This window comes from Salmo salar, chromosome ssa03 (genome assembly GCF_905237065.1).
Source record: "Salmo salar chromosome ssa03, Ssal_v3.1, whole genome shotgun sequence".
NCBI lineage: Eukaryota > Metazoa > Chordata > Actinopteri > Salmoniformes > Salmonidae > Salmo > Salmo salar.
The window spans coordinates 81,810,227-81,829,041 of record NC_059444.1 but is presented as its reverse complement, the minus strand read 5'-3'; the positions used below and the strand labels follow the sequence as shown (position 1 = coordinate 81,829,041).

Here is an 18,815-nt window from a genome sequence, read left to right as displayed (position 1 = left end):
GCCCCACAGCCTTTGTTATTGTTTTTGTTTTGTTCATGAAATGGAGGGAAAACTGAAAAGAGGAGCGTCAGCACAGTGATGTCTGAGGAGAAAAAAACAGTGTTTATGGTTTTGTAGTGACTTCTTTGTTGTTGTACTTTCCCAAACGGACATGACAGTTTCACCAATTAAAGATGGAATCTGCATTAGGGGAAACAGCATTACTGTTCACCCCAGCGCCTTTGTTATGGTTTTTGTTTTGTTGACTAAACGGAGGTGAGGAGCTTCCAAACGGAGAGGAGGAGCGTGGTAAAAAAACATTCAGTACATATTGTTCTGTTCTACCTCGTGTGCAGTTTTGTCTGAGGGGGAAAAAACAGTATTTGTTGTTTGCAGTACCTTCTTTGTTGTTGTAATAGCCCAAACAGATGTGGCAGTTTCACCAGATTCCATCTTTAAGCTTTAGCATTAACTTGAGGACAAACTCAAATCTACAGGCCACAGGCAAGGTTACTTATCACCTCTGTTAAACAGTCATCCATTCCGTCATTAGACAAATCAATAAATGATTATTCAGCCACACGTCCCCATCGAGCCCTCTGGACCCATCTGTCCATCACAGAAACACCTGTGGGGAGGAACACCGGAGCGAACGATAGAAGGCTTTCGGTCCTGAGAATGTGTAGAACAGAAACCTTATTCCTCCTCCTTGTCTGCCTTATCTCATCTCTCCTTCTGTCCTCCTTCTCATTCCTACTTCTATCCCCTCTGTTCTTCCCCCACTTTTCGCCCCATGTAAAACTTTTTTCCACATAATTGAGAAGTGGTGGTGCTCATACTCCTAGATTGCCACAGAAGAAAAGTGGGCTGCCCCCCCCCCCCCCTCCAGAGTGAGAAAAAACTGACAAAACCAGAAATGTTCACTTGACTCTCAGGGTGTCTACTTGAAGACACTGGTAATGGGTTAAGGCTTTACCTTTCTTAAGCAGCCATGTGGAGATAACAACTATGCCTGTATAGTGGAGCGAAAAAACGGTAACAAATTAAACCATTTCAACTTTTCTTCCTGTGTTTTCTAACGGCTGCAGAGTAGGCTCACTCTGTTTCACTTCTTTCGTAAGATTACACTGCAGTAATTCTAGTGGGTCAAGGTCAAAGACCTCAAGCTCAATTCCTTTGAGTTAACAGACCAAGATACATCAAAGCCTTGCTGTAGCCTTTAAATCAGATTGAGGAAATCCTTTGAACTCTCCTATAGTGACCTTGCTTACCACTCGCATTTCTCTGCAAAACCCGGAAATAAATCATTTGGAGAGCTGAGAACAAACAACACATTCAGTTACAGGGAGGGTGCTTTACAGGTAGTCACCTCAGACGCTAACTTTTAGACAAGAGCTTTGTTTGAAGCAAAGAATTGTGGCTTTGGAAAAGCAATTTATTAAATGTTAATTGAGGCAGAACGGTTGTTGCAGCTTGGAGGATACAAGAACACACAATCACGACATCTCAATTGGTAAAACAGATCGGATATCGTGCGCCAAATTAAATATCCTCCATGCGTATTTCCTCTATAGGAGGAGGAAGTCCTATGCCTGTCAGACGATACTTGTAGGTATATGTTATATTTTGGAAACAATTGTCTGACTACAGTACAGCTGCCTTGAACACCTTCAGGATAGCAGTCGTGGGTTCAAATACTGTCAAGCGTTGCTAAAGTATTTGAAAGAAAACACAGTTCTGTAGGATAGCGTTGTGCCGCTGACGAGAGAGTCTGAAGGCTTGAAAAGTCAGCAGCCATCCCCATCACAACACCTTCCACCCAGGCTAGCCTGTCAGGCCGAGGGAAACAATCCGCTCCTCAACCTAGGAATGGGCTGTGGAGCCTGGGGAAGCTGGCCGACGGCATCTCAGTCATTTTGTCTAGTCAACACTGGGCATCAGTAAGCATCAGAGCCAGCCCATAAAGCAGTGGGTTGCCAGTGAGCTGCTGAAGGGTTGTCATGACGTTTGGTGCATCAAGGATGGGGGTCCATTACATTAGTGAAAAAGAGCAATGTGTGTTAGAGAGAAGTATGTGTGGTCATTCATAACAGAGAAGTTATTCTCTACTGAAAGAGAAGAGAAGTATGTGTGGTCATTCATAACAGAGAAGTTATTCTCTACTGAAAGAGAAGAGAAGTATGTGTGGTCATTCATAACAGAGAAGTTCTTCTCTACTGAAAGAGAAGAGAAGTATGTGTGGTCATTCATAACGGAGAAGCTCTTCCCTACTGAAAGAGAAGAGAAGTATGTGTGGTCATTCATAACGGAGAAGCTCTTCCCTACTGAAAGAGAAGAGAAGTATGTGTGGTCATTCATAACGGAGAAGCTCTTCCCTACTGAAAGAGAAGAGAAGTATGTGTGGTCATTCATAACGGAGAAGCTCTTCCCTACTGAAAGAGAAGAGAAGTATGTGTGGTCATTCATAACGGAGAAGCTCTTCCCTACTGAAAGAGAAGAGAAGTATGTGTGGTCATTCATAACAGAGAAGCTCTTCCCTACTGAAAGAGAAGAGAAGTATGTGTGGTCATTCATAACAGAGAAGCTCTTCCCTACTGAACATGTTATTTATCTGGGTAAGGGTGCCTATCTGGCCCCTCTGGGCTATAGCATTCTACAGCTAAGTCTTGGGATGAGTTGATGCTTTTTGAAATACAACACAATCAATATGTAGGCTATTTTATAATGTTTAATTTATTTAACCTTTAGTCAACCAGGTTAATCTCATTGAGATACAGATATGTTTTATCTCAATGAGACTAACCTGGTTAAATAAAGGTTAAATAAATAAAAATGAATAAAATAGCCTACATATTGATTGCACTGTATTTCAAAATGCATCAACTCATCCCAAGACTTAGCTGTAGAATGCCGTACAGGGCAGTCTAATGTTACCGTATTTCAAGAAGAGTCAATAAAAAACCATCAACATCTGTAAACCAATTAAAACCCTAAAATAGTATTTGTCATTTGCCTTAGGTCTTCCTCTCTCCTCTTCTCCACAACGTTACATCTTCCTCTGAGACCTCATAATCTCATCACTGTTCAAGCCAGAGTATGGAGGCTACAGATTTATCACTAGAGGCAAGCCGGGCTTGACACCACCGCAAGCACCAATGAAATTGCAGGTTTGTTTATTTCCTATTGAATAAACATTTATGGGTAGAAAAAGCAATTCCCCCCACACCTGCGACCTCTTAAGACCCACGGGGCCTGTGTCGGTGTAACGCTTGGGCGTAGTGGGTGCAGAGTCAGGAGCAGGAAGCAGAGAATGCAGGGTAGTGTTATTTATTAAACACACAACGGCAAAACACAAGCCGCCCCAACAGCGAACTAGAGCGCACACAAAAACCAAAGTGCCCAAACACATGGGACAGAACAGGTCGGCGCAAAATACGCACTCGCAACTCAAAATACAATGAGCGTGCATACACAAGCTATACAATGAACAAATAATCCGCACACAGAGCAGGCGGGCCTCCTGGCTAAAATAGCCCGGCTAATCAGCCCAAACCAAAAACAGGTGCACACAATAAACGAAAAGGGGGAAAAGGGAATCAGTGGCAGCTAGTAGGCCGGCGACGACGACCGCCGAGCGCCACCCAAACAGGAGGGGGAGCTACCTACGGTAGGAGTCGTGACAGTCGGACAATACCACAGTTATAACTAATCCCTTGCTCTCCTGTAAGCAGAAATTGATGGAACTGTTGCCTACTTGGTATATTTAAACTTAAATCATTTTTATTATTATTGTATTATTAAAAGGTATTACACTTTTAAAATCCACCATTTGTTTGTTTAATTGGAGAACGTTAAAACTGCAGCACTATGGCAGTGTGTGCCGCATTGGACCTTTTCTTGAAGCTATAACGTTGACCTAATTGAGATAAGTCTCAAAACATAGCCATTGTTACCAACAGATATGAAGTAAGACTACACAGCAAAGCTCGTCAACACACCGTGAGCTTCCTTCAACGGTCCATGTGATGGCTAGCTAAAGTATATAGGAAGATTTGAGAACAGACCTTCAAATACCCTACTGCTCTCCTTCTGTCCTTTCCCCTGACATTGAGGGGTGGAAAACATGCCAGTCAAACAGTTAGGTGTAGCCTAGGGCCTACAGGTTTAAAAGGGAGCTTGTTGTTTTCACCCATACACCTGCAGTAGTAAGCCACTGAGACACGTTGCCTGTAAACACACTAGAGATAGGGGTGAAGAGAAAGAGAAAGAGAAAGAGAAAGCACCAAGGACGGTTGGTGAGAGGGAGGGATCATGGGAGGATAGGAGATGAAAGAAGGGCATATAGAGAGAAAGAAAGAAAGACAGACAGAGAGACAGAGACAGGGGGAGCGACATCCATCCAAAGAGCATGCATATTAGCCTGGTTGCAGTATTTGTTCAGCTTTTACATTTTACTCCTTGCCACTCCTGTCATTTTCCAAAGGAGTGGCAAGGAGTGGAATGTGAGCTAAAAAGACTGGTACTCAGACTACATGCATATTGATCGAACCAATTGTATTTTTGTCATTTTATTAAAACAATAACACTGAAATGAAACATTTTGAACACATGTCCAGATGGTGCACATTAGCAATAATGCTATGGTATTATCTAAAATAATTAGCATAAGTAACAGCAACTTTTTTTTTATTTACTTGACCACGGTGTGATCCCAGAGTAGAATACACAGATAATAACTTACTGTATAAATCTTGAACCTGTCATACATGACTGTAAAACAGTCAGTGAGGATTGTGTGCTCATTGAAATCAATACAGTTAAAGCTAATCCATAAAATACTGCATGTGTGTACAGCAGATTAATCATTGCGTCGGCTGTCTGATGAAAACCTTGTAACTCAATTTTTTCCATATCCATTTTTTATTTATTTATTGAAAGCAGTAACTCCCCTCGATGTACTCTGAACATTTAATGACTTTAGGACCAATAAAATGTATTCAAAATAGCTCCTGAAGTTTCATAATTGTGTGTTCATTAATGGGACAATATGGTAATTTCTTCCATTTCCTGAAAAAAAATCTGTTTTGGAGATTAGTGCTTTTCATCAGACAGCGACGACTATGCAGATTGTTCAGTAGGGCATGCAAGGGAAAACATTTCAAGATGGGAAATTAAAATATGTGTATCTTACTGGACATTAGTCTAGGAGGTAGTCCCTCCCTGTTTCAGTCAGTTTTATTCCGTATGGTGCCTAAAGAACACAACCCCAGGAAGGCCAAGCGCAATGAAGTTGCACCGGTGCTTCAATCTCCAATAAAAGGTCAAGGGGATCCATTCATCTCAAATAAACGCATTAAAATAACCAAAACGCTTGGAACAACTACCCAAGTTTATAGCAATAATACCCAACAAATAACAATAATTCATCAATAATATGAATAGGATCCTCAGTTATAACATTATGCCATAGATACAGTGAGTACTGTAAGCCAGATTCATCTATTTGATTGACATCATCATTATCATCACTCTCTCTGTTCGGGGACAGTGTTCGTTTTCCAGAATGCAGGTTTCCTCTAGTACCATTTCATTGGTCATCCCAGCTTGAACTAACTTTGCCCAGAGCTGAAACCATCCATGAGTCCGTAGGTGGGCATTATGAGCCTTTGGGACTTACAGGTGATCATAGTGACAAATGGACAAGGGTCATAGACAGTCTGTGTAGTACGTTCCAGTCATTTACCTACATAGTGATGGAATACATACAGAAAGTTTCAAGCTCACAAAGAGGACAATCCATTTCAATTCACAACATTTCTGATGAAATCAAATGATCCAGTTCATATAAAGTGAATGGAATACTCAGGTTTATTTTCTAGGGCATTTTAATCTAAGGCAAGTTTTTGCCCATTCACAGTCTAAAAAATAGTATTTCCTTATAGTATATGTAAGGAATCTATAAAGTACATGGAAGATAGTGCTCTTGCTGGTTCCATGACACCAACCTGGTGCAATGCACAGCCGGTTGGTGGCACCTTCATTGAGGAGGACGGGCTTGTGGTAATGGCTGGAGCGGAATCTGTGGAATGGTATAAAATACATTGAACACATGGTTTCCATGTGTTTGATGTCATTCCATTCGCGCCGTTCCAGCCATTATTATGAGCCGTCCTCCCCTCAGCCCCTTCCAGTGGTGCAATGTGCTATAAATGTCTGAGGTTTATACTGACAAACAAGAGAGGTGTCATGGCAGAAATCGTTCAGTGTAGTGTCAGAACAGGAAGTGTTCTTTGAAGTCCCATGTACCTCTTCTTCCTGTATCGTCCGAGAGAGGTCATTGGTCAAGAGCTACATGGGTTGACAATGGGAGGGCTCCAGATGATGGATTGTTTGTCGTGATGGAGAAGGAGGTGGCTTGGCTCATCAAAGCATAGACTAACCAATCAGGGCTTATCAAAGCGTAGACTCACCAATCAGGGCTTATCAAAGCGTAGACTGACCAATCAGGCCTCATCATAGCGTAGACTGACCAATCAGGCCTCATCATAGTGTAGACAGACCAATCAGGCCTCATCATAGAGTAGACTGATCAATCACTGGGCTCTCTAAGGGCAGAAGCTCCGTCGTCATGTTGCCACAAGTCTCAATTTGAACACACTGCAAAGACAGCAAGAGATACATTTTAGACATTACAAACAATGACCAGCACACTCTATCATGGACTGCTTGACTGGACAAAGCTTATGACATACACCCCCCCCCCCGTCCGTCCATCCGTCCCCCCTCGTCTGCCCCCCCCCCCCCGTCCCCCCCCCGTCAGTCACGATTTGTTTTTAATCTTCAAACTGTAAAAGAGACGATAAATCTCTTTTAAGATATAATAGAAAAGAGGACATCTCTCTGAGCATCTTCTGTCTGATATGTCACACAGAGCTGCTTTGATGATTTGTTGTGTTTTCTCACATTATGGCATCAAAGAAACACCTTCACACTAACAAGGTGTACTAGACACAGACACAGCTCTCAGATGGAGACAAGTCACTCCATAGAGATCACCAAAAATCTATCACACACGCACAAACAAGTAAAGTTTTATGTTTTATTAGTCTTATGTACAGGACACACATGGTATACATCATCCAATGAAATGCTTACTTGCAGGTTCCTTCTTGACAACGCAACAACAGTAAGACATAATAAAAGATAAGATTTCAAATATAAAGTAAATGGCTCAGTAGAATATCATTTTTCTTTTTGCATAAGTATAATATAGGAAGGCACAGTTTGTAGTCCAATATTTACACGTGTTTTGGGAAGGGGCGATTGGTGGGCAAGTGTATAAATTGTGCAGTATTTAACAATGACAATAAGAGTCTGGTAGCAGCAGTTGTGATGTGGGTGTAGCATGAATGTGTGTGTGCGTGTGTGCGTGTGTGTGTGTGTGTGTGTGTGTGTGTGTGTGTGTGTGTGTGTGTGTGTGTGTGTGTGTGTGTGTGTGTGTGTGTGTGTGTGTGTGTGTGTGTGTGTGTGTGTGTGGATGACTGCATATCTGGGAGGTTGTGTGAGTGAGTAAGTGAGTGCATATGTGCTAAGGTGTGGAGAGTTAGTGGAGGTGGTCAGACCAGTTGTTCAGCAGTCTGATGGCTTGTAGATAGAAACTGTCTCTGAGTCTGTTGCTATCAGACCTCATGCTCCGATACCATCTGCCCGACGGTAAAGGAGTGACTGGAGTGTGTGGGTTCCTTGATGATGCTGCCGCCCGCCCCCAGGCAACGTTTTGAGTAGATGTCCTGGATGGGTGGGAACACGGTTCCAGTAATGTGCTGGGCCTTCTTCACCAACAGCTGGAGGGCCTTGCGGTCGTGGATGGAGCAATTCCCGTGCCAGGCCGTGATGCAACAGATCAGCAGTACTATTTGGAATTTCTTCAGCCGCCTTAGGAAGTAGAGACGGTGTTGTGGTGGTGTTGTTGGTCCATGTCATGTCCTTGGTGATGTGGACAGCGAGGAACATGACTCTACTGTAGTCCCATTGATGTGGATCAGGCATGTTCCCCCCTCTGCTTCCTGAAGTCAACAATCAACTCCTTTGTTTTGCTGATGTTGAGGAAAGGTTGTTGTCCTGGCATCACAATGCCAGTTCACTTACTTCCTCCCTATAGGCTGATTCGCCGTTGTTGGTTATTAGACCTACAGCAGAGGGCTCAGGACACACCCCTGGGGGGACCTTGTGTTAAGAGTCAGTATGGTGGAGATTGGCTTGTCAATCTTGACAACTTGTCGTCTGCACGTCAGGATGTCCAGGATCCAGTTGCAGAGGTGGTGTCCAGACCCAAGGCTCTGATCTTGGTGTTGAATCAAATCCAATGAAAATGTATTTGCCACATGCATCGTCAACAACAGGTGTAGACGAACAATGAAATGATTACTTACGGCCCCTTCCCAACAATGCTGGGAGAAAAAAAAGATAAATAATAACACGAGGAATAAATACACAATGAGTGACGATAACTTGGCTATATACACGGGGTACCAGAACCAAGTCGATGTTCAGGGGTATGAGGTAATTGAAGTAGATGTGTACATATTTATAGGGATAAAGTGACTAGGCAACAGGATAGATAATAAACAGTAAAAGCAACGTAAATGCAAGAGTTAGTGCTAAAAAGGATCAATGCAGATAGTTAAATAGTTAACCAATAGCTACCCGGTCTAACTATTTAGTAGTCTTATGGCCTGGGGGTAGAAGCTGTTAAGGGTCCTTTTGATACCGGACTTGGTGCATCAGTATCGCTTCCCATGTGGTAGCAGAGAGAACAGTCTATGACTTGGGTGGCTGGGGTCCTTGACAATTTTTAAGGCCTTCTTCTGACACCACCTGGTATAGAGGTCCTGGATAGCAGGCAGTTTGGTCCCAGTGATGTACCCTCTGTAGCGCCTTGCGGTCAGATGTCAAGTAGTTGCCATTGCAAGTGGGGGTGCAGCCAGTTAAGATGCTCTCAGTGCTGCAGCTGTAGAACTTTCTAAGGGCCCATGGCCAAATCTTTTCAGCCTCCTGAGGGGGAAGAAGTATCGACGTGCCTTCTTCGCGCTTGTGTTGGTGTGTGTGGACCATGATAATTCCTTAGTGATGTGGACACCGAGGAACTTGAAGCTCTCGACCCACTCTACAATAGCCCCGTCGATGTGGATTGGCTCTCTAGTTCCGGTAGTACACGATCAGGTCCTTTGTCTTGCTAATGTATAGGGAGAGGTAATTGTCCTGGCACAGCACTGACAGGTCACTGAACTCCACCCTATAGGCTGTCTCATCATTGTTGGTTATCGGGCAAACCATCGTTTTCAGCAAACTGAATGATGGTGTTGGAGTTGTGTGCGGCCACGCAGTCGTGGGTGAACAGGAAGTACAGGAGGGGACTAAGCATGCACCCCTGAGGGGCCCCCATGTTAAGGGTCAGCGTGGAGGATGTGTTGTTGCGAATTGGAGTGGGTCCAGGGTGTCTGAAAGTATGGTCTTTGCCATGACCAGCGTTTTAAAGCATTTCATGGCTATCGATGTAAGTGCTACTGGGCGATAGTCATCTAGACAACGTGCTTAAAGGTCTTACTCACATCTGCTATGGAGAGTGATATCACACAGTTGTCCGGAACTGCTGGTGCTGTCATGCATGGCTCAGTGTTGCTTACCTCGAAATGAGCATAGAAGGAATTTAGCTCGTCTGGTAGGCTCACGTCACTGGGCAGCTCATGGCTGGGTTTCCCTTTTTAATCGTTGATAGTTTGCAAGCCCTGCCACATCCGACAAGCATCAGAGCCAGCATAGTAGGATTCGATCTTAGTCCTGTATGGAAGATTAGAATGTTTGATGGCTTGCTGGAGGTCGTAGCAGGATTTTTTTATAAGCGTCCGGATTAATATCCCGCTCCTTGAAAGCGGCAGATCTAGCCTTTAGCTCAGTTTGGATGTTGCCTATAATCCATGGCTTCTGGTTGGGATATGTATGTATGGTTACTTTGGTGACAACATTGTTAATGCACTTATTAATGAAGCTGGTGACTGATGTGGTAAACTCCTCAATGTTATCAAATGTGCCAGCAAAACAGTCCTGTAGCTTAGCATCCACTTCATCGGACCACTTCCATATTGAGCACATTACTGGTACTTACTTTTTGAGTTTTTGCCGGTAAGTAGGAATCAGGACGATAGAGTTATGGTTAGAGTTGCCAAATGGAGGGCAAGGGAGAGCTTTGTATGCGTTTTTGTGTGTGGAGTAATAGTGATCTAGAGTTTTTTCGCATCTAGTTGCACAGCTGACATGCTTTTAAAAAGGAGGTAAGACAGATTGGAGTTTCCCTACATTCAAATCACTGGTCGCAAGGAGCGAAGCCTTTGGATGTGCATTTTCTTATTGAGCCCGGCCTTAGTGCCAGCCTCGGTTTGTGGTGATACATAGACATGTACGGAAAATATAATAATATGGTCTGCAGTTTATCATGAGGTATTCTAACTCAGGCAAGCAAAACCTCAAGACTTCCTTATTAACATTAGAGAGTGTGCACCTGCTGATGTTAAGAGACACACACCTCTCCCCCTTAACCCTACCCGCAGCTGCCGTTCGGTGCCTACAAAAAACAGCTAGATGTACACTACCGGTCAAAAGTTTTAGAACACCTACTCATTCAAGGGTTTTTCTTTATTTTTACTATTTTCTACATTATAGAATAATAGTGAAGATATCAAAACTCTGAAATAACACAAATGGAATCACGTAGTAACCACAAATGTCACGTTCGTCGTAAGGATGGGACCAAAAGGCAGCGGGAATGTGTATACTCATCTTCTTCTTCATTAAAGAAACGAAACAAAACACTTGAACAAAAACAACAACGAAGAAACAGTCCTGTGAGGCACACAGCTACACTTGGAACAACTACCCACAAAAACCCATGAAAAAACACCCTACTAAATAGGACCTTCAATTAGAGGCAACGAGGAACAGCTGCCTCCAATTGAAGGTCATCCCAATAAACTAAACATAGAAATAGAAAAACTAGAAGGAACATAGAAATATACTAACATAGAACATTAACCAACAAAAAAAAACGAAACACATAAAACAAACACCCCCTGCCACGTCCTAACCAAACTAGAATAACAAATAACCTCTTTACTGGTCAGGACGTGACAACAAAAATATTATATTTAACATTCTTCAAATAGCTACCCTTTGCCTTGATGACAGCTTTGCACACTCTTGGCATTCTCTCAACCAGCTTCACCTGGAATGCTTTTCCAACAGTCTTGAAGGAGTTCTCACATATGGTGAGCACTTGTTGGCTGCTTTTCCTTCACTCTGCGGTCCAACTCATCCCAAACTATCTCAATTTGGTTGAGGTCGAAGGATTGTGGACACCAGGTCATCTGATGCAGCACACCATCACTCTCCTTCTTGGTCAAATTGCCCTTACACAGCCTGGAAGTGTGTTGGGTCATTGTCCTGTTGAAAAACAAATGATAGTCCCACTAAGCCCAAACCAGATGGGATGGTGTACCGCTGCAGAAGGCTGTGGTAGCCATGCTGGTTAAGTGTGCCTTGAATTCTAAATATATCACAGACAGTGTCACCAGCAAACCACCCCCACACCATAACACCTCCTCCTCCATGCTTTACGTTGGGAAATACACATGCAGAGATCATCCGTTCATCCACACTGCATCTCACAAAGACATGGCGGTTAGAACCAAAAATCTCAACATTTCCACAGGTCAAATGTCCATTGCTTGTGTTTCTTGGTTCAAGCAAGTCTCCTCTTATTATTGGTGTCCTTTAGTAGTGGTTTCTTTGATGTGTCTATTACTATTACTGTTACTCAAACTTTATTTGGGCTTTATTTGGGCTGCAATGTCTGAGGCTGGTAACTTTTTTTTTGCGACTGAACTTGAAGAAACATTCAAAATTCTTGAAATTTTCCAGATTGACTGACCTTAGTGTCTTAAAGTAATGATGGACTGTCATTTCTCTTTGCTTTTTTGAGCTAAACTTGCCATAATATGGACTTGGTCTATTACCAAATAGGGCTATCTTCTGTGTAACCCCCTACCCTGTCACAACACATCTGATTGGCTAAAACGCATTAAGAAGGAAATAAATTCCACAAATTAACTTTTAAGAAGGCACACCTGTTAATTGAAATGCATTCCAGGTGAGTACCTCATGAAGCTGGTTGAGAGAATGCCAAGAGTGTGCAAATCTGTCATCAAGGCAAACGGTGGCTATTTGAAGAATCTCAAATATAAAATGCTTTTTTGTTTACTACCTGATTCCATATGTGTTATTTCATAGTTTTGATGTCTTCACTATTATTTTACAATGTAGAACATAGTCATAATAAAGAAAACTTTTGACCGGTAGTGTATATTATCAGCCACGGCTGACAAGGACATGGATGATACCATGGCTGTACTAAATTCTACAGGGACTTAAGGTTACGAAAAAAAGAAAGCATGGGAACTGTAGAAATATCTGAACATTATGAAATGGATATGAACACACACGTACTCAATTACATGCTCGCTTACACATACAGACTTATACATACACACACACACACCTGATCTCGCTCTCTTCTTTCACTCTCTCTTTCTCTCTCTTTTCTCTTCTCTCCGTCTCTCTCTTTTGTTGAGAACTGTTTTATATTTTAATGTGTTTATTGTTTGTCTATCTTTTTTATGTATTTGTCGACAACTTTTTATATGTTTACAACAAGCAAGGGGAAGATATCAGAATAGGGACATTGGGGAATAATAACATATTGTACGGAATACATTTGTACTGTAGTGAAGCCGTCTCTAGAGTAATGCAAGGTCTCTTTCATGATCATGTGAAACATCAATTGCTATGGAAATGCTGGGATGTGTTTTTCAATGATGTTAAAGGTAATTATGATGCAACTATGACGGTGATACGATATGGATTACATTTATCATCATGAATATTATGGCTATACGCACTACATATTGCACACATAGACACTCAACCATGCAAATTGGTGGAGTTATTATTTATTTGGACATCACACATTATAGTCTTACTCTTATACAGACATTGTACACACTCTCACTAAATCACATCCAATATCACACATCAACCTACTCAGATTTACTATACACACATAACATCTTGTCTCAATTTTCTAACATTTGTGGCACAGGCAAACAGGCAAGGCAATAAAACAAATATTGCTAGAACCTATTTCTTGAATTCTAAATATCAGACATTTGAAAGCTCTAGTTTTGACCGTCATAATACCTCGGATGGCAGTAATTTTACAAGCACTAAAATATGGTCAATTTAGACTGAGAATAGTATCAAGTTATGGTAAAAGGTGAAATAAGTATAGCCAGTTATAATTCAGCCATGCTCAAGGTCCAAAACGATATCATAACCACCATTGATAAGAGACAATACTGTGCAGCTGTATTCATCGACCTGGCCAAGGCTTTCGACTCTGTCAATCACCACGGCAGACTCAACAGCCTTGGTTTCTCAAATGACTTCCTCGCCTGGTTCACCAACTACTTCTCAGACAGAGTTCAGTGTGTCAAATCGGAGGGCCTGTTGTCCGGACCTCTGGCAGTCTCTATGGGGGTGCCACAGGGTTTAATTCTCGGGCAGGCTCTTTTCTCTGTATACATCAATGATGTCGCTCTTGTTGCTGGTGATTCTCTGATCCACCTATAGGCAGACGATACCATTCTGTATACATCTGGCCCTTCTTTGGACACTGTGTTAACTAACCTCCAGACGACCTTCAATGCCATACAACTCTCCTTCCGTGGCCTCCAACTGCTCTTAAATACAAGTAAAACTAAATGCATGCTCTTCAACCGATCGCTGCCTGCACCTGCCTGCCCGTCCAGCATCACTACTCTGGACGGTTCTGACTTAGAATATGTGGACGACTACAAACACCTAGGTGTCTGGTTAGACTGTAACCTCTCCTTCCAGACTCACATTAAACAGCTAAAATACAAAATGAAATCTAGAATCGGCTTCCTATTTCGCAACAAAGCATCCTTCACACATGATGCCAAACATATCCTCGTAAAACTGACTATCCTACCAATCCCTGACTTCGGCGATGACATTTACATAATAGCCTCCAACACTCTACATAGCAAATTGGATGCAGTCTATCACAGTACCATCCTTTTTGTCACCAAAGCCCCATATACTACCCACCACTGCGATCTGTATGCTCTCGTTGGCTGGCCCTCGCTTCATATTCGTTGCCAAACCCACTGGCTCCAGGTCATTTATAAGTCACTGCTAGGTAAAGCCCCACCTTATCTCAGCTCACTGGTCACCTTAGCAGCACCCACCCATAGCATGCGCTCTAGCAGGTATATTTCACTGGTCACCCCCAAAGCCAATTCCTCCTTCGGTCGCCTCTCCTTCCAGTTCTCTGCTGCCAATGACTGGAACGAACTGCAAAAATAACTGAAGCTGGAGACTCATATCTCCCTCACTAACTTTAAGCACCAGCTGTCAGAGCAGCTCACAGATCACTGCACCTGTACATAGCGCATCTGTAAATAGCCCATCCAACTACCTCATCCCCATATTGTTATTTATTTTGCTCTTTTGCACCCAGTATCTCTACTTGCACACTCATCTTCTGCACATCTATCACTCCAGTGTTGAATTGCTATATTGTAATTATTTCGGCACTATGGCCTATTTATTGCCTGACCTCCCTTATCCTACCTCATTTGCACATGCTGTATATAGACTTTTTCTATTGTATAATTTACTGTATGTTTGTCTATTCAATGTGTAACTCTGTGTTGTTTTTTGTGTCGCACTGCTTTGCTTTGTCTTAGCCAGGTCGCAGTTGTAAATGAGAACTTGTTCTCAACTAGCCTACCTGGTTAAATAAAGGTGAAATAAATAAATAAATCAAATAAAAAATATATAATTGTAACGGTTTAGCAGATAAAAAAAAGAAGATCAGTCTTTACATGGCTAAAAGAAAAGGAATATAACATATACTGTTTACAGGAAACTCACTCTACATCCTTAGATGAAGTTGTGTGGAAAAAGGAATGGGGTGGTAAAATACTTTTCTGTCATGGACATAGGAACTCAAAAGGTGTGATGATATTAATTAACAAAAATGTTGATCTGAATGTGCAAATAGTCAGGAATGATTCGCAAGGAAGGTGGATCCTTTTGAATATCTCAATAGACCGTAAAGGTAATCACTCTACAAACTATCATCACCGTGCCCCTAAGGAAATCACAAATATTAAGGACTCATTAGAAATAGTGGATATTTGGAGAGTAAAAAACCCCGACCTAGTGAGATATACATGGAGGAGACTTAATCAAGCTAGTCGTCTTGACTACTTTCTTGTCTCTTTCTCTCTTGCAAAAAAGTTTTAATAGGAAACAGAATGTGATCGGATCATCATCTAATTGGCATTCACATAACTCTTATATATTTTTCACGTGGACGGGGATATTGGAAATGTAATCAAAGTTTACGGGAGGACAACTTATTTTTAACTAAGACAAAATAATTTATAACTGAATTTTTCCAGTATATTATAGGTTCAGCAAATTCCCTTATTGTTTGGGATATCTTTAAATGTACCTTCAGGGGTCATTCAATTCAATATTCATCAATAATAAAAATGCAGTTTCTGGCTAAAGAGACAAGACTAACAAGGGATATACATTAACTAATAGTACAGGTAGATAGCAATAAAAACGATACTACAGAGATACAAAATAAGTTAGACGAAAAACAAAAAGAACTTGATGTAACGACCGTCGTCGCAATGAGACCAAGGTGCAGCGGAGGATGTGTTCATCATAAAGGATTTTAATAAACGAATGAACACTACAAACAAAACACGAAAAGAAACGACAGCCAAACAGTCCTGTCAGGATTAACACAAACCTAGACAGAAAATAATCACCCACAAACCCCAAAGGAAAAACAGGCTGCCTATGTATGACTCTCAATCAGCAACAACGAACTACAGCTGTTCCTGATTGAGAGCCACACACGGCCGAACCAAAGAAACAAACCAACATAGAAAAAGAAACATAGAACACCCACCCATGTCACACCTTGGCCTAACCAAAATAGAGAACAAAAACCCCTCTCTATGGCCAGGGCGTTACAGTACCCCCCCAAAGGTGCGGACTCCGGCCGCAAAACCTGACTCTGAAGGGGAGGGTCTGGGTGGGCCTTCCTACGGCGGCGGCTCTGGTGCGGGACGTGGTCCCCGCTCCACCCTTGACTTAGCCCACTTAGGTGGCGCCCCTGGCTGCGCCGGAGGACTGGCGGGCGACCCTGGCTGCGCCCGGCTGGCGGGCGACCCTGGCTGCGCCCGGCTGGCGGGCGACCCCTGGCTGCGCCCGGCTGGCGGGCGACCCTGGCTGCGCCCGGCTGGCGGGCGACTCTGGCGGCTCCGGACTGGCGGGCGGCTCTGGCGGCTCCGGCGGCTACGGACTGGCGGGCGGCTCTGGCGGCTCCGGCGGCTACGGACTGGCGGGCGGCTCTGGCGGCTCCGGACTGGCGGGCGGCTCTGGCGGCTCCGGACTGGCGGGCGGCTCTGGTGGCTCTGGCCAGGATTCACCAGGCTGGGGAGACATGCAGGAGGCCTGGCTCTGGGCGCAGGCACAGGACTCACCAGGCTGGGGAGACCCACAGGAGGCCTGGTCCTGGGAGGAGGCACAGGATAGACCAGGCTGGAGAGACCCCCTGGAGGCCTGGTCCTGGGAGGAGGCACAGGATAGACCAGGCTGGAGAGACCCACTGGAGGCCTGGTCCTGGGAGGAGGCACAGGATAGACCAGGCTGGAGAGACCCACTGGAGGCCTGGTCTGAGGAGGAAGCACAGGATAAACCAGGCTGTGGGGGAGTACTGGAGTTCTGGTGCGTAGGCTTGCCACCCATACTCCAGGCTGAATGCCCACTCTTGCCCGGCATGGGCAGAGCGCAGGCATAGGGCGAACTGAGCCCTCCCAGCGCCCCGGAGACACAGTGCGCAGAGCCGGCGCAGGATAACCTGGACCGAAACGGCGCACTGGAGACCAGACGCGCTGAGCTGGCACAATCCGCCCTGGCTCGATGCCCACACTTGCATGGCACTTGCGGGGGGCTGGCCTATAGCGCACCGGGCTATGAGTGCGCACTGGAGACACCGTGCGCTTCATAGCATAACACGGTGCCTGACCAGTACCACGCTGCTTCCAGTAAACACGGGGAGTTGGCTCAGGTCTCCAACCTGACTCTGCCACACTCCCCGTGTCCCCACCCCAAATTTTTTTGGGGGGCTGCCTCTCGTGCCTGTTGCGCTCCCTTGCCTCATACCAGCGCCTCTCAGCTTTCGCTGCCTCGATCTCCCACTGCGGACGGCGATACTCCCCAGCTTGAGCCCATGGTCCTTTTCCATCCAGAAATTCCTCCCACTTCCAGGAATCCTGAATGCTCTTCTCCTGGTGCTGCTCCTTCCTCCGCTGCTTGGTCCTTTTCTGGTGGGTGATTCTGTAATGACCGTCGTCACAATGAGACCAAGGTGCAGCGGAGGATGTGTTCATCATAAAGGATTTTAATAAACGAATGAACACTACAAACAAAACACGAAAAGAAACGACAGCCAAACAGTCCTGTCAGGATTAACACAAACCTAGACAGAAAATAATCACCCACAAACCCCAAAGGAAAAACAGGCTGCCTATGTATGACTCTCAATCAGCAACAACGAACTACAGCTGTTCCTGATTGAGAGCCACACACGGCCGAACCAAAGAAACAAACCAACATAGAAAAAGAAACATAGAACGCCCACCCATGTCACACCCTGGCCTAACCAAAATAGAGAACAAAAACCCCTCTCTATGGCCAGGGCGTTACACTTGAGGAACTTATTCAAGAATGATCTAATGTAATCTATTACAAAAATAAAGCAAACTGGATGGAATATGGAGAAAAATGCACAAAATTCTTCCTGAATCTCCAATACATGAATACTAACAAAAATAATTTGCAGAAACTCGTTACTGAAGACGGCGTCATCTATGATTCTCCGAATGGTATTTTAAAAGAGGAAGCTAATTATTTTAGGCAGATGTTCTCTTTTCCGTCTCATCCTCTCCCACTGAATGAAGATTACAGTAAGGAATTCTTTCCAAATAATATAAAAAATAGAAAATTAACAAATATACAGAAAGATCAGTGCGAAGGTCAAATTACAGAGGAAGACATTTTTGATGCTACCCCAGGGCTTGATGGCATACCGGTAGAGGTATATCAAGCCTTTTTTAAATACTAAAAGCTCCATTGTTAGATTGTTTTAACTACTCCTATAGAAATGGTAGTCTGTCAGGTACTCAGCAGGAAGGTCTGATTTCTCTATTATTAAAACAAGACCCAGATGGCAAATATAAAGACCCAGTCTATCTAAAAAACTGGAGGCCCCTTACACTTCAATGTTGGGATGCAAAAATACTAGCGAAATGCACAGCACTCAGAATTTAAAAAAAATGATATACGCTGGAGGCATCAACCGTAGAGGAGAAATCAGTGGTACCCATTTACAGTACTAGTGGGTGTAACTAACTATCAGCACACAGTACACTGGATCCCCTCAGCGTCAAAGCTTCTGATCAGGAGGGTTTACTATGTTAGGCTTCCAGAGTGATTTTTCAGCTCCTCTCACCCTCTATGCTGTAAAGCAGTTGTGGGCCAAGGAGAAGGGTAAACGCCCTGTGTAGTAAGTGCTTATTAATCTATTCTACTTCTTAAGATGCTCTGCAGGTGAA

The 18,815-nt window shown here is 43.7% G+C and overlaps 1 protein-coding gene across 3 annotated transcripts in view; it reads right to left on the bottom strand.

Annotated features, from left to right (window-relative positions):
- Positions 1 to 4,531: 4,531 nt before the first annotated feature.
- The window catches only part of LOC106606539 (somatostatin receptor type 5), a 33,361-nt gene continuing 19,077 nt past the window's right edge, over positions 4,532 to 18,815 (bottom strand). For 2 of the 3 annotated variants that reach the window (XM_014202811.2, XM_014202810.2), the window contains exon 4: positions 4,532 to 6,636. In XM_014202811.2, the coding sequence (XP_014058286.2) occupies positions 6,623 to 6,636 (14 nt within the window). In that variant the 3' untranslated portion in view covers positions 4,532 to 6,622. Of the gene's footprint in view, positions 6,637 to 17,248; positions 17,539 to 18,815 lie in introns of those variants that run through there. The other variant, XM_014202809.2, reaches the window with a different exon arrangement.